Source organism: Strix uralensis, chromosome 15, assembly GCF_047716275.1.
Source record: "Strix uralensis isolate ZFMK-TIS-50842 chromosome 15, bStrUra1, whole genome shotgun sequence".
Lineage (NCBI taxonomy): Eukaryota > Metazoa > Chordata > Aves > Strigiformes > Strigidae > Strix > Strix uralensis.
The window spans coordinates 10230136-10247101 of NC_133986.1; the positions used below are offsets into that span (position 1 = coordinate 10230136).

The 16966-nt window shown below is 37.1% G+C and overlaps 1 protein-coding gene across 1 annotated transcript in view; it reads right to left on the reverse strand.

Annotated features, from left to right (window-relative positions):
* SHANK2 (SH3 and multiple ankyrin repeat domains 2) overlaps positions 1 to 16966 on the reverse strand; it is a 338478-nt gene that overhangs the window by 149319 nt on the left and 172193 nt on the right. Inside the window, exon 14 of the mRNA XM_074884646.1 lies at positions 15497 to 15572. Coding sequence (XP_074740747.1) covers positions 15497 to 15572 — 76 coding nt within the window. The remainder of the gene's footprint in view (positions 1 to 15496; positions 15573 to 16966) is intronic.

Sequence of the window (16966 nt, forward strand, 5' to 3'; positions counted from 1 at the left end):
CTCCAAGTTCACTTCTCTCAGCTGGCCAAGTAAATCCAAATCTCTTCCTTAGATCTTTTTTATATCCTCTCCTCAGTACTCCCGCAGTTTCAATCTTCTTGAAAGATCTACTGAATTCACAGCTAGCTACATGTTAGAAGGATCAAATCACAGCACAACAATAAAGGAAATGCATTTTTTATACTTTGCCAGACACAATAAATCAATATCTAAACCATTCCGTAACTTTATATACAATGTCTGAAAGCAGTCACACTAATTCCTTTCAGGCTAAGCTAATCAATTTATGGTGGTTATGTTCAAGCCCATAGAAGGGCATTCAGGAAATCTGTTCAAGAGGAGCTCTTTACTGCATGTTCTGACAGTCAATCCCTGTTAAAAGCACATAAAAAACGATCTCTTTGAATATGACCCTTTTTGGGGAAGTTACCTGTCCTGATACCCTATAAAATGGAAATGATGTCTACAGCAAAACTTATTGCAAGATATAACAGACTTCCAGTGGAAAAAATGTTGCTGTCATTGCTGGAAGGGGTCAATGTTACAATTTATAGTCATCTACTGCAATGACTCCAGGAAAATTGGCTAACCCTAGTAATGAAGGCCTTCAAGGTTAACGAAAACTCTGTATGTAATTGCTTAAGTTTCCCAGGCTTTGATCATCCAGCTGTAGGTCTTATAGAAGAGTTTTCCCAGCTCTTGCATAACACGCAGAACAGCAGTTACTTGTTCAAGACCTATTAGCTACACCAGTGAGTGTGGTTCTTTGAAGAGCAGATAGGAAAATACACAGATGGTCCCTACCCAACCCACTTACAACCCAAACAGAAACAGCAAGATGCAGTCAACCGTATATTCAAACTCGTAGTAACCTCTCTCTAATACATTGCCATCACGTGGAGAGATTCCCTGACGTGATGTCTTGCATCGCATTGCAACGCAATTTGTCTTAGGAATGTGTTGTTTGGTAAATATATGATACAGCTTTGAACAATAACAGGTTATTATGCTAAATAATAATTCACAAGTCAGTGCTACTGCCTTTGAGAGAATCTTTTCACAGTTTCTCATGATAACATCTTTAATAAGCAATAATAATTTCCAGCTATTTTGGTGAATCCTGTTTTACCATTTTTCAGAATGTGTGTTTACTTTATACTCTTACAGGAGATATTCAGTAAAAACACATTTACATATTTTGTCCTGCCATGTGTCAGAAGCACATGCATAGTGTTTACTCTGTACAACTGACCAATGCTGCCAAGATAATTTCACTCATATAAGACAAGTCTAAATGATTTTCCATTAGAATGTATGTCTATTTGGAAGTTTATAGCAAGATGTGTTTGGGAGGAAGGCAGTAAGAAAATATTTTCAAATAGATGGTTGATAAGTACCTCATTATACTCAAGGAAGACACAACCTGTCATTAGAACAGAAATACTGGAGAACAGTAAACTTTAAGTTGATAAACTCCTTACTAGGTAGCTGAAGACAGAAGTCCAAGGAGTATAATTATGGTACAATAATTAAAATATGATGGAGAAAGGATAAATGGAATCACATAGAAAAACTAAAATTGCAGGGTCTTCCTTTTTGTTCTTCCGTATATGAGGCCAAGGGGTTCTCACAATAGAGCAGCTCAGTGAAAACATCGTTTCCCTTCCTTTGCAGTGTTTGAATTTCCCCTTTCTTCTCCTTACCCCCAAAAACATCAGAATCATTTGTAGAAACTCACAATTTTTTTTTTCATTTCTTCAGATAGGGTATTGGGGCACAGGCCTAAATTTTCTTCCATGGAGCTACTGCACAGAAAGTAGAGTTAGGCTGAAGTTGAACTGTTTCCCAAAACAATTATTTCATTATCATGATCCAGAATTCTCACATCAGCACAACATTTACTGTTAAAACTGAATCAGAGGTCATATTTGGAGGTAACAAAGCTGCCTATCCGTAAGAGCTAATACAGTTCTCAAAATACCTTTTAGTGTCTTCAAAATAGTTACACCGGAGAATGAGAATTATTTCATCAGGCAGTCACAATGAGAAGGACCCCAAGTCATTTTGCTATTTCACCAAAAATACAATTACAAAATTAGGGCTGCATATGGACATGCAGCATGAAATAAAATGCTTAGTAGTACCTATGGATTCCAGTTTCACAGGTGCTCTCAAGGAAATGGCAGCATCCAACAACAGTGTCTTTGCTAGCACTTCCAGCAGTTGACTGTGTGTCAGTGCCTTACTGGCACAGCTGGCACTCAAGCAAAAAAAAACAGAGAAGGAAAACAGACCACCACCACCACCACCACCCTTGCACTATTGTTCTCTCTGGCTTTATAATTTGTTGCAAATAACTTCAAATTGTAATAGAAAGGACATATTCTAATTTCTCCTCAGCCAACTTTACATTTCCTCAGTGGCTGAATGGCTAACTCAGCATAGCCACGTCCTCCTCAGCTGGCTATGCTGAGGCCAAGTAAAGGAATGGAAAAGAAGAGAGAATGCTCCAGCAATACTCCTGTATACTTCCTATATTCATATATTAGTCTTTCTGATCTCCTGTCCCAGCACTTTTTCTACGGAGTTCAGTAAACATCACACAGAGATCTTTGATCATGAGAAAAGCAAGGCTGCATATTTTCCCCTGACATTCATTTGTTGATGAAAGAGGTGTATGCCAAACTGTAGCATGCCATAAAAGACATTAAGCTATTCCCTAATTCCTATATTGCACAGGTCTATATTGCATTGTGAGGAAATTACAGACTATAGTAAAACCTGACAGGGCATATAACTTCTTCACACTTTTAAACAAGTAATCAAGCTGTCTTTATTGGATTTAATTCTGTAAAAAACGAACAGTTCCACTAAGTTATCAAAAACACCAATATCAGTCATGAAGTGATTCAATAAGAATTAGGAAGTCAGAAACATTATGCTATTTTTTCCAGCCCTGTGATTGACAGAGTTGCCCAAAAGATTAACCATAATTACAAAGAAGCAACCTATGTTAAAGAAAGTAACATTGCTGTATACTTCAATGAATTTATGCTATAAAACATTACAAAGAAATACAGGTTTTAAAAGAGAAACATTAAATTTTATGACACAAATGCAAAGAAATTACACGATTTCTTTACGTAGAACCAAGGAGAAAGTTCCTCCCTCTCTGTATGCATATCACTCCACATTCTTTTATCCAGCCTTTAATTACACTTAATATCATATTCTTTGGTGTATAGGAGAAGGGAGTAGGTAAGCTAAAGTAATACTCAAGTCAATCGATTTGGCTGGTACTACTTTTGGTTTTTTCCTTTTTTTCATCTAAGTTGCTGAAACTGTAACCACTGAAGTAATATATTGATATAGCAAAACAGGAAGTCAAACAACTTACTGGAAATATAAATCATCCAGTAAAAGCCAGAAATCGCGGGATAGAATATGAAGGAAAAAAGAAGTAAATGGTAAGGTCATGATCCTATATATATATATATACACACACTATATATATATGGATATCCATATATGAATTTATATACACGCTATATACATATATACACAATACAATCAGTATATATAGTCTCTTTTTTAAGAGAAATGTTATGATTCCCTTGCATCTGCACAGGCAGGGAGAAAACAAAAAAGCATGGTGGGGTGAGGAGAGTGGCAAAGTGAGCTTAAAAAAAGAAAAGCTTCATTCCTCTGAATTAATTTCATTTGCATTTAAAAAAAAAAAAAAAAGAAGTCAATTCAAGTACCACACATGACAAAGTAAAAACTAAACATGAAACATTCAGGCAGGTGTCCTTCTAATACAGAACATGAGAGTTTTAGAATGCAGAGTCCTTCATACAGATGTTCCATCAATCACATCAGTATTTTGGGCTACAGCACACTCCACTTATACCTGATACTTAGTAGCAATTTTCAGTTGTAATTATCAACCATTTCAGCAATCTAAGCCTGCACTATGAAAATATTAATATTCATTGCTCATACCATGAGCCTTGAACAAACAGACTGTACAAACATAACATATGTTTAGGTAACTAGAGTATTTATCCACCTTACTTCTTAGGTTTGCATTTTTCTACCTCAAACCAGTTGCAGTTCCAGCCCCTGCTATTGCCACCAAACCACACAGAAATAGGAATTGTCTCCCTAAGCATCTTACCATATAAAGTGTTTACACAAAAGGAACAATAATAATAGCTATTAATAACATCACTCTTATTGATATATAGCTTTTTTCCAGGTAGGCTTTTTTAATCAATAAATTTCCTAATGTTTTTGCTAAAGGTGGTCTATATTACAACAGACAACCACAGTAACAAGGAAAAGAACATGTTCAAGGTCAGCAAATAGGACAAGTAATACAGGTAGAACCAGGGAAATAAATCCAGAACTGAATGATATGAGTATACAAAAACAGAACTATATATAACAATAAAGATTTTCTTCAGCTGATGCGTGTTAATCAATCTCTATGCTTATCTCAGAGTTGGCATATCTCAGACAGGACTTTGAATTTTTCCCTTCCCTTTTTAGAAAGAGCCACTGGAACATATATGCACAACCACACTGGGCTGGACGTGTGTCGGTCCTTGGAGCCCAAGATCCTGTCTCTGCCAAAGGCCAAAAGCAGAGGAGGGTGTAAGAGCACATTTGGTGCTTCCCCAGAGTACTCCACCAGCTCCCAACCAAGCTGTGCTACTTGCTCCTTGTCTTACTGAAAAACATGGGACTGTACTCTGTACTCTGGAGTCCCTTCTTCTGGTACAGTTTTGTCATCATGCTTGGCACGTGCACATTCCATGGTAACACAGGGGATTATATCCACCTTCCTCAGGATCTCTGGATTTGTGTTTCTATAATACACTGTAGTCACACTTTCAGTAAAAAAAAAGTGTTTTATTAACACTTCTAAAATGTGTTACAAGCCCTTTAAGGTAGCAGTCAGACATTGCAGGTCTTTGTAACAATTATTAAACTCACTATACATTTCAATATTGTAACTTGATTTGCTCTCTCAGCCATTCAGAGAATGTAAACATACTAAATGTTAAACATAAATAATGAAACAGGGGAGAGACTGGTGATTTCAGGACTGGCGATAACCATGAGTTTCAAAAGTTCCAAGGGATCCCTCAGGGTTTCCATCACACCCTGTTTGCTATGATGAGCAGGAAGAATTATCGTTCTCCTGTCCTGCCTTCCTTGGAATGAAATACAGCTCTAACCACAAGAAGTCTGAGTAACCCTGGCTGTTCATTTCTGCTTTGCAGACATAAGTATTTCACTTAAAATTCGATATTGTACTGAAGCGCACAGTGCTTTAAGCATCTGTGTAAATTCCTGTAAAATTTTATGTCACTTTAGCATAAGGCATGTTACAAGTAAGCTCTGTCTCAAAACAAATGAGGTATTAACAAAGGCATGAAGTTTTTCTCAAAACATTTTCCCACTTTTTTCTTCTTCAAGAGCTTTAAAAATACAGCTTAGAGTAAGAAACTTCCGTTTTCTAGGATTTTACTGAAAAGACATTAAGAGGTGATTTCAGTTAAATTTTCACATATCCCTTTAAAAATCCTGACTATCACCATATTATTTTACAGTCTCATTAACATCAAAAAGGAGGTGGCAAATCTACCTTTTGTTCTGAAATATATTCTCCTCTCTCTCCATTTCTGCAATTACACTAAACCCTTGAGTTATTTTAAGCCTACTCCAAATTTTGTTTACTTATCTGCAAAACAGCTTGAGAATTGTCCATCTCAACTGCTTTCCTGTCTAACAGTATCATCATTTTCAGCAATTTTGTCAAAGCATGGCCAGTTTAGCCCACAACTTTGGTAGCAGTGAACAATCACTGACATTACAGATACCAGCTGATAAAGACAGAGAACTCTGCTTTATTTAAATCGGCCATTACTTTTATTAATTAAGTCAATGTTAAACTGGAATCTCTCCTTATTGCCTCCTTTCCTTTGACATTCAGCTATAGCTCGCTGGTTGCGTTGATGCATAATTTCCAGAAATATGAAGCTGGAGACAGGGTAAAACTTTTGGTTTATCATTTCAACCCAATTGAGTAACTAACTTAAGATGGATAGAGTTTAGTTTTAAGTGTATTTCAGAATTTATATTTGAAGTGTTTACAGTAGAGGTATAAACCACCTCTGCTATAGTTACAACTGTTTTATAAATCTGACAGTGCTACACTGTCAGTCTTCGGAAACACTAGTTTAAAGGATCACACAATCCACTCAGTATTAGTCCTAGTTTCCAATTGTAGCATTAAACTCTTAATTCTGAGACTTGTTTTCTGTGCCCAGTGTGCTTTTTTTAATTTAAAAAAATAGAGAAATTACAAGACACATGGGTAACAGTCTTTTTTGTAAATATGCATTTACCACTATTTCCTAGGGCACGTATTTAACTTAACATTCACTATTCTTCTGTTCAGAATTTTGCCATGACATCAGTTTTACTGAAATGCTTATCCATCAAATCAAATCTTTTGTTGATATATTTTAGTCTAAATTAAGCCTTCATTAGACATTATTTCTCCAGAATATGGGATGAAATTTTATGTCAGAGAGAGCAGGCACCCCCGGCAATAGCACCAGTTATTCAATTGGTGTATCTGCCAATCATGCAAATCTAGCATCCCCACCTGCATGCCACAACCTCTGAGGACAGAGCTAGCATCTGCCTCTTGGCTTAGTGAAAGAATCATAGTTTCAAAGACTTGGATAAAGAATCGCTCTACCTGTCAGGTTCTTGGCATTCATCAGCCATACAAGGTATGGGTTCAAGTCGAAGCAGTCTAACACACAGGGGACTCAAGCCCAGATCTTCTTTATTCCAGGTGAATACCCTGACACCAGCTATTGCTTGCTCTTTACCAGGTTCCTCTTCGTAGGGTTTGACCTCATTCAATTTATAAATAAATACAACTCCAGCACACCTATTTCATCCCAAGACAAAACAAGACAACCTCCTCCCATCAGCCTTATGTTTTGCACAATGAACGCGACCAGCTTTACTGAGAGCATGAAAGTCAACCCCTTTCTGACTTCTTGATAGTTTCTTCTTTCAAGAGGAAAAAAAGGCATATGCTGCCTGCCAGTCACCCTTAGAATTTGCCTTGTAGGTCAAATTCTGCAAATGCAACAAATATTTGTGAAATCTGACTAGAAAGAGGAAAAAAAAAGGTGGTTTAAATAATTGCTCCCACTGGAGGAAAGCCCACAGAGCGAGCTCAACAGTTATTTGTTCCTTTTGGCCTGCCAAAACTTAAAAATGCATCACTTAGAATCAGAGGCACCATATGTCAGCTTTTGCTCATCTAGTGATTAGGTGAGAGGAAGGCAGCCAAAGGTGTAGTGGGGCAGGGAATTAAAGGTCACGTAGAGGAAGCTAAGTCATCACAGTGGAGGCTAGAGACAGGAATGTAGAACACTCATTGTCAGACACTTAATTGTTCGCCTTTTCCCTGAAAAACAAACATTTTAATCTCCTGTTTTCCTCTTCTCTATCCTTGCATCTAATTATGTGGCTCCTGTTTCTAACTAACCTGGTATCACACCCTCACAATGTTTTCTTCCCGTCCTCACCTTCTGTCATTTCCACTCTTTTTTCTTTTTTTTTTTTTTTTAATTTTCTCTATTCTAATTTAGAAAACCTCATTCCTCACCATGCATAGGACAGAGGCTGCTGCTTTGAGTTTTGACATTTAAATCCATCCTGTCCTCCAGCATCCGGTCGGAGGAGTTACAGAGAAAATACTGTTGAGCTTGAGAGTATCAGTTGCTGTGCAGGAAATGGCACATCCACCAAATCACGGCCCTTGCAATCAGGATCTTCTGTACCCATAGTTACACAGTTTGGTTTTCACTAGCACTAGAGATAGATCCTTATAGTTTTTCAGAAAGAGCATTTGGGAAAGGCTATATATTTTTTTTCCAACTTTGGTCTTGGAAACTGTTGGTCTTTCTTTGCTAACACTTTATCACTAAAAAATTAGGCAAACATCTAGCCCAGAAAATGTCTGACAAATTTTTAGTTACAAAACCATTAGTTGCAAAACCATTAGCTGCTAAAGCCTTAGCTGCTAAAAGCATGATCTTACTGAATAGCTTTAAACATACTGAATTGCTTTAAACAAACTTCATTATTAGGGCAGCAAACAACTTAAAAATGCATATACAAGTTCATGGAAACTCATCGCTCACTGTATAGTTTTGCATCTTACTGTAATTGCATCAGACTTTAATATTGCATGTTCATGCAATCATAGTACGGATTTCAGTGAAGAGATACTACAGTTCAGACACATACACCCTTTTTACCTCCTATTTGGGCAATTACTTTAAATATTTTCTGTAGTCACCAACATAAAAAGCTCAGTTGTGGCAGCACACAACAGCAGGGGAGGTAAAGTGCAAAGTTGTTTATTAGCAAGTAAGATCATTTTCATTAGAAATTAAATAACTGTAAATGAAAAACTTCACATTTTACATCTCCACCTGTTCCACAAAATCGACAATGCCTTAATTATTGCTTAAACTTATATGTAATTTTCCAAATTGTATTAAATTATATTCTTCAAGTTAATGAGGCACAAGGTATTAAAAATGAGCTACCCTCGTCTTTCTGCCTCACACATTAAGAGCAGTTCAGTGCTATCAGACTGTTATACTCACAGTAAATGAATTAATTCAGAACCGGCACCAGGCAAGCCCAACAAAATATCTTTAGAAATAAAGCAACAATACACACACAGAAAACATTTTACACACTTTGTTTCTATAATTTGGTTGGTGCTGCCTGTTCTCTATGCCTAGAAGAGCCAAGAGTATCACATATGCAGAAATCTTAAATCATTAAAATATCAACGAGCATTCAGATGTAACCACATCACTATATCATGTGGCTATATCTACATATCTATTTCATTACAACGATGAGCAGACTCAGATATTTTTGCTACCATCTCCCAGACAAAAATTGAGCTATGTATATATGTAAAAATGTTAGAATACTACTGTTTTTACTTCTTTCCACCAGAGGAAACCAAGAATTATGTTTAAAATCTATGCCTGCAGCTAAGAACTGTAAAATCACTTTCAACTTATTATCAATGTATCAATCCCAGCATAAAATAACACAAATAGTGAATTTATTGTTGAGAATGAACAGCATCCATTTTAATATCCTTACTCCAGTTCCTGCAAGAGATCAACTGAACAGTACAAACTTCACAGAAAACATTAGTACAGTGGAACTGGTGCCATCCAACAGAAAAACAAAAAGTGTCAGTTATGTCAACGCAGAAAGACCTGTTCTCTATGTAACAATACTTCACTCAGTGTCTCCCTCACTGTTCTGCAGGCCTGGGGAGAACCAACATGAAAATGTGGCAAGCAGGATATAAAAAAATAACAACGGCTCTTACACATTCCTTCAATTTTTGTGCAGAACCATTTGCCAGGATTTAACAGATTGCTGCTGATGGCTGTGCACAAGCAAGCAGCACTCAACAAGTACATACGCTACGTTCACCACAACACGGGAACGGGGCCGCTGCTACGCCGTAACCAGGAAAAGGTCCCTCAGCTCCCTGTCAAGCGTTCCATACCTCATGGTTTGCAATGACCAGAATTCTACAAAAGGTTTCCATCCATTTTAAACATATAGTTAAAGAGATTAATAATTGCATTTTTCCAGAAGGAAGACTATTTCTGTAAAATATCCACATGAAACCAGATATCAAACTAGATGAAAGTATTTCTGCATTAAGAGGTTCCACTAAAAAAAAAATATATAATTACTGTGTAACACACCTCATGTTTAAACTATTAAGACAGCACCATTGGGACAAAGACTGAGGTATTCAACAGGTAGATTCTGTGGGTTAAAAAATAAAAAGCACTACACAGCATGTTGAATTACAGGGGTAGACAGCTTCAGCTGTGCCACAGTCTCTCTGAGCTGTCTAGGATTAAAGCTTGTACTACTCTATCCAACAGCACAGATGACAACATCAACAGAGAATTGCTGGGAAATAGAGCTGGGAAGAATCTCTCATTTTTCTTCGGTGTTTGTATGTAAATTGGCTTTTGAGGAGTTGCTTCTGTCAGCTTCTATGCTCATGAGACATGGATGATGCCATCTGACTTCGAGTACAGACATTAGGGTTAATGAATTAAGCTTTTAATTAAGCTTTCTTACACATACTTCCCAGACTACACAGTCCAATTTTCCTCTTTTTCTTCATCCAGAAAAACAGAACTAAAACCAAAGGCAAATCAATTTGGTCCCATCATTAACTTTGTAGCAACAAGCCTTTGAAAAAGGTTATTTATTATTACATCCTCTCCTGTGAGCTTAATACTGCTATAGCCATAGAATGTCAAGAAAGGGCACCAAGAAAACTTCTCCCATGCAGTGCTTAGTACAAGTTAAAGTGGTTAGGAAAAAAAAAAAAAAAAAAAAAAAGATGTGAAAGTCAATTGTGCTATTGTACTGTGAAGAAGGGGAAGACACAGAATAGGCAGGAAATCTTAGACTTCCATCGCATACTTCATAATCACATTGAAGTTGGCATTCATTTATGCTATTGACTTTTGCTATTTTGCTATTCTGGTGGGACAGAGATGATGCAATTAATGCAGTAGTAAAAGTTTCCACTGTTGTGTTCTAAAGTTTCCAAATCCATGACAGCAACTGGATCATGTTTTTCACCAAATCAAGTTTATAATCTTTACATGGTTAAAAAAACCACAAACTTTTCCACAATTGCTCATATTATTTATGTCTCCAGAGTATGAAAACTAAGTTACCACTTCATCATCAGTCACATCACATTTAAAAAGGTGGTAAAATTTTACATTCGAAATTAAACAACTAGTTTCACATATTTTAATTTGATAACTTAATTTTGTCTTCTCTCTGATTTTCCTGACTGAACAATTCACTGTTCTATCTTGACAGATTAATCAATTGCCTCACTTCTGTTAAAAAGCAGATAAAAAATTATCATTTCTAAAGGTTTACCTCATTTTTAATTTAATAAATAAAGAATTTTTTAAATTCCAACATCTATCCTATGCCTTAGCAATAATTTGAGTTATTAAACTGGAATTTGATCTCTATTAAATAACTGATTTAAGACCTACAAATAATTTTCTTTGAATTAAAGGTAGTCCTGAACTTTAACTAGACTTCTGAAGAATATTTATAATACTTTGGAAACTTTTGCTTTGCTGGTCAGAATATTGCCCATCCAGCCTCGAGAAGACCAACCCAAACAAACATTTTTCCTAACAAACTCAATGGGATCCATCCCGCCCCAGCTCTCAAAACCAATGTCCCATGGTTGTCTTGACCACTCCTGACCACAAATACAGGGAAGACAAAACTCCAGAGACATGTCAAAGCACTCTTACATTATCTCCTTGCAACTTTGTTGGTATATTTCCGTTTAGGACAAGGGGTGATCGTTTTAAATTAACAGAGGGGAGATTCAGACTCCCCTCAGAAAAATAAAGAAGAAATGTTTTACGATGAGGATGGTGAAACACTGGAGCAGGTTGTTCAGAGAGGTTGTATATGCCCCATCCCTGGAAACATTCAAGGCCAGGTTGGACAGGGCTCTGAGCAACCCGATCTGTTGAAGATGTCCCTGCTCATTGCAGGGGGACTGGACGAGGTGACCTCTGAAGGTCTCTTCCAACCCAAACCATTCTGTGATTCTATTCTATGATTCTGTGATTTTTCCATGTCTGCTTTCTGCTCCTCTCTGTGGCTTGAAGGCATGTCAAGAAAGTTCAGCCTCAGGCTGTGGCATTTCCTGGGGTCTGACACCATGGGTGCTGCCTGCTTGCTCCATCTGGGGAGGCAGAAGGAAACGCTGCCCATCCCACTTGCTACCTTGGCCTCCAGAGCTGCAGCCCAGGACAAATGTCCAGGGATGTGTATTTACTCCTATTTGTCCAGGAAGAGCTCCTGCTGGCCTAAGAAACTTCACCCTCTCTCACAGGTATGCCATTGCAACAAAGCCTATCCTTCCCTTCAACATTTGTACATCTGCATCAAATTACAGGACAATGATCAAAAGTAATTAGTTCTTAAAAGTAAAATAATAAAGGAATCCGTATAAAGGAATGTCAGCAGTAGCTGCGTGTGACAGCTGCAAGAGACAACATCATTTTTGCATAACAGAATTAATGCATCCTATCAGCATTTAAAGCTGATAAGACATTAGACTTGTAGTTTCAAATATTATATTTGTATGGTATTTCATTACTATTTGTACTGGCAAGCAAGTCACACTGCCTTTCTACATATTAGTAAGTATACTACCCATTTTCCTGAAGTATTAATGTATGAATAACCTATCTCTTATGCAAAGCTGAAATAGGATTTAATGAACCTCCATTACTCAAGCTGCACATTTTCCTAAAGATGAAAAATGCCATGTACAATGTATTTTCCTGCATGTGAATAAGCCCATTAATAGAGATTTCTGAACAGAGTGTTTCTACTCAGCAATTTTTGCCCTTTGGGAGGGGGAAGGAAAAACAGAAGGGAGCAGACACTTCCCCTCATCATCTCCAGAAAGGAACCAAATCGGCTTTCTTAATATTTTGGTTTCAAAGCAGTTCTTAGTACATAGGCACAATTGCCTTCTGACAATTGTTTATTAAAACTTAGCTGCAAGCAGTTAAATCTGTTTTACTATATTCTTCCCCTACTTTGAGAAGATATGATAACAGAGAAAGTAATCAAAGCAGTACAAATTTGGCAATACTGAGAACTGCTGTTAGTTTGATATCTTATTTGCCTCTTTCAATAACTCCCCTCCCTGAAGAAGCCCATGATAGGAATTAAATCATCATGGTGTACGTTCTCTGTAAATACATCATTACAATAAATTATTATATGCACCTCAGAGAAACAAGTTTTTTCTTTTTCAGCAATTAATGAGGTTTGGAAACTTGGACACCAAAAAAAATTTTTTTAGTTTTCCTAGTGTTATTTTACGAAAATTCTAAAATTACTGTACTTTTCTCTACTTAAAAATGTGTTAAGCAGGTCTACCTTTCCACTGTATTTCTTGGCATTTCCCATTAATTCTACCCTCTCCTACCTTCCCCTCCCAATTTCCACTATTACTCTTCAAAATGGGTCCACTGGGTTGCAGATTCTCTGTGGAAACTATCCTTCAGTTTTCTTCAAAACTTTGCTGTACTCAGAAGCTGCCAGGAGAACTCTGTTGCTTTCTCTCTTACTGCTCAGAAAATAGATATCGATGCCAGAATCAGGAACAATTGAAGACACACTTCATACCTAATTTCTCAATAATAAACTTGTACAAAAACTATCATTTTATCTGATAAACTCTCTGGCTCACTGTAACCCTGAATCAGGTAATGTAAATTTTTGGAGAGCTTTGCTGTTGCACTGCACAAGGCCAATACCTTAAGAGGAAAAAAACCCAACAACCCAAAAATAAAAAAAACAACTTTCCCCCCCTTGCCTCCCAAATATCTCACACGCTTTCCATGACTTCCCCAAAGCAAAGAATATAATCTGTTCACCCCTCAACAGCTCACTGGTTCAAAGACATACTTGAGCACCACTGAGATGAGGTTCAAGCCCTTGGTCTGACCATGGCTTTTGGCCTCCTGCTTTCAAAATAACCTCCCTAAACAATCGGGTACTGCCTATTTCAGAAAGACAGACGGCATTGCTCCCTCCCAATAATGGATTTGAATTTTCTTGGGAAAGGACAGCAAAAAATCCAAATGCTTTAGAATCAACAGCTCCCGTACTTTAAAAAAAAAAAAAAAAAAAAAAAAAAAAAGGTTTTGATAGAAGTGACATTTTCAAACGAAAAAATCTTTTGTTAGCAAGTAGGGGTTGGTTTCCAGGTGGGACTATTTGGTATCTCTGAGGGAAGACGCCGTGGCCACAGCTTTTAGTTTTACAGAAACAATCCTATCGATTAACACTGAAATACAGAAACCAGGCCATGATTTTTATAGAATAATGATCACTCAGAGAATCTTGCAAAAAAGCCAACTCTGCTCGTGGGAAATGTAACCAGTAACCAGTTAGCTTGCTCTGCAGAAGTTACGTGTTTCATAGCACAGACTAACAGCTTCTCTTGACAACTTTAACATTATTAGACTATCCAGTCAGTCTCATCATTGTCCAACACTGCAAAGCTTTGGTAACTTGGCTGATCATGGCAGGGGAATGTGCAAGACGTTGAAATGGGGTTTCTCTACTCCTAGGTCACAGCAGCAAGAGTTGATGCCCTATAGCACACTGTATACAGTTAACAGGAAGATCAGAGCCACAAGCCTGTGCTTCCTCCCACCATGTCACCAAACCTTCCCTCTTCATCCAACACTGCAACGCTCTCAAATCACAACTCAAAAGACTGCAGATTTACATATTTTTCAAATATTTATAGGCTGTATGCAGTAGACAACCAGCAGGCCCCCTGCCTTTCAGAGCTCCATGCACCGTCAGAAACACAGAAGGACACTTGGGTATCCAAACTACTTTATCTGACTTGAACTCCATCCTCCCTTCCCAAATTGTTTAGCTGACATAGAAACTATGCATGATCCTCGGAACAAGGATTAAGATCACATAATAAAACCAACAGTTATGACATTTTCTTCTTTTTTTTTTTTAATAGTGTGCTACATGAAACTTTGCCATATCAAACTCTTTACACACTTCAGAATTCTTCTCCTACAAAATAGGTGGTTTTTCTTGAAAACAAAAAAACCCCCAAGCTGTAATTAGACAGTCAGAGAAAAGCGTAATAATTCCAGTATGCCACTACAATTTTCTCAAGAAGACACCAACAGCTAACTGGGGTTCCATGCTTTAAAAATCATCCTTTCTACCAGAAGTTGTCTGTATGTCCAATGTATATGCATGTGGGAGAAGAACTTGCTTAAAAATCACGAATACTGAATTTGCAGAAACTGCAAATAAATAATCTAATTTCTAAATTCCTCATTTCTAACAGCCTAATTTCTACTTATGATCTAAAGATACCGTTCAGAACAACAAATCACAAAATTTTATTTTCTTGTCAGCAAGTACGATTCTGTGAACAGATATAGAAGGCCTCATCTTGTGAAGTATTGAACAACTTAAGTGGTCCTTGACTGTAGAAGCAGCTGGAACATACTGCTTCCGTGAAATGCTGATCTCTTTCACCACTCATAAAAACAAAATAGTGATACTCATTACTTCATTACTCACTATTTTTATAGACCCATCCCATATGAAAAAAGTAATCTATGATAAAAACCAATTTAGATGTAGAATGATATCTTGAGAAGCTCTGTTTAGTAATCTGCTTCCCTCTTCCCCTTAAAAGTCTAAACCAAAAGTAACAATTAAGTAAAACCCAAAAAGGTTTTGTAAACAGACTGCAATAAAAAAGAAAAATTCTTACCTTGAAGCATCAAAGCTGTCATAGGATCCAACTGTGTAGTGTCTGAACAGTTTCTTTGTTCTATCTGTTCGTGTTTCTGCACAAATAAAAGAGAACTTTTAATAATACTTTTGTATTTCTTAATCGAGTGCAGTTTTAAGTTGCAATTTCAACATGGATTTTCTGCTATACATCAATAAAGAAAATTTACAGTACTTCCTAGAATCACAAAATGGTTGAGGTCAGAAGGGACCTCTGAAGATCATCTTGACCAACCCTCCTGTTCAAGCAGGGCCACTCACAGCCAGCTGCCCAAGAGCGTGTCCAGGAAGCTTTTGAATATCCCTAGTGAGGGACACTCCACAACTTCTCTGAGCAACATATTCCAGTGCTCAGTCACCCTCAGTAAAAAAAGTATTTGCTTATGTTCCCTTACAGTGAATTAACATGGTTTCAAGGCGTTTTGAAAAAAATTTTTTCTTTGGAGTTGAGACATTCTTTTATCGTGTCATACACATCAGGTGAATAAGGAGAACTTCTTGTAGATCATGTATCATAGCATTCACAAGTTTAAAAGCTCCACCCACATTCTCAGTGGCAAAACCTTTCAAGTCCAATCTTTGGTTCTTTTATAGCTTGGACTAAGAAGCAAAATATAAGAAGAAAGAAAGAAGAAAAACCACCAACACATTTCAGAAAGGTTGGAAAAATAGCCAGAAGAACGCAAACCAGTATTTTTTGTTTAAACACACATACACACAAAACTAGAGCTACTTCTGTAATTTTATTAGGCATATGGAGAATGGGGTAGGGGAAAACATAGCTGCCCACATTCATCACCATCAATCTAATCTCACAGGAAATAGTGCTATGACACTTGCACTACCATTGGACAGCAAAAGCAAACACTCCAAACAACTAGGGAATATGGGGTGACGCAAAAAACAATGAAACCCCATAATTGGGAAACAAGAGCAAAAGAATAAGATACAACAATACGTCTACTAAAAAGGCATTTAAAACCTCAAATACATTAAAATTTTATATTTATGCTTTTTCCTTAAGAAAAAAACATCCATCCCACTGAAGCAGTTCCTACATCTAGTGGTTGCAGCATTAAATCATCCTCTAAGGCTATGAATGTTACGTTCACAAGTATTTCTACAATTCACCAACATTAACACTGGTTTAGTATGGGTATAACAGTTAAAATACTTAGTTTAGAACTGCATCTATAGCACGACGGACAACAGAGCTAAACATCTCTCTTCCTCTAGACCAGGAAAGATGCTCTTTCATTTATTGCTTTCAATGGGTACCTACAGGAGCTCCAATAAATCAAGTATGTGGGAAAGATGAAGAAGCTACACCAGTATTTGGTTGCTTCAGTTTGTACAGCAAAGAGCATAATCTAAAAGGTTTTCACTGAAAGGCTATCACTATGTGTGTGTTTGTGTGTATGTGTCTGTGTGTGTGTATATATATATATAT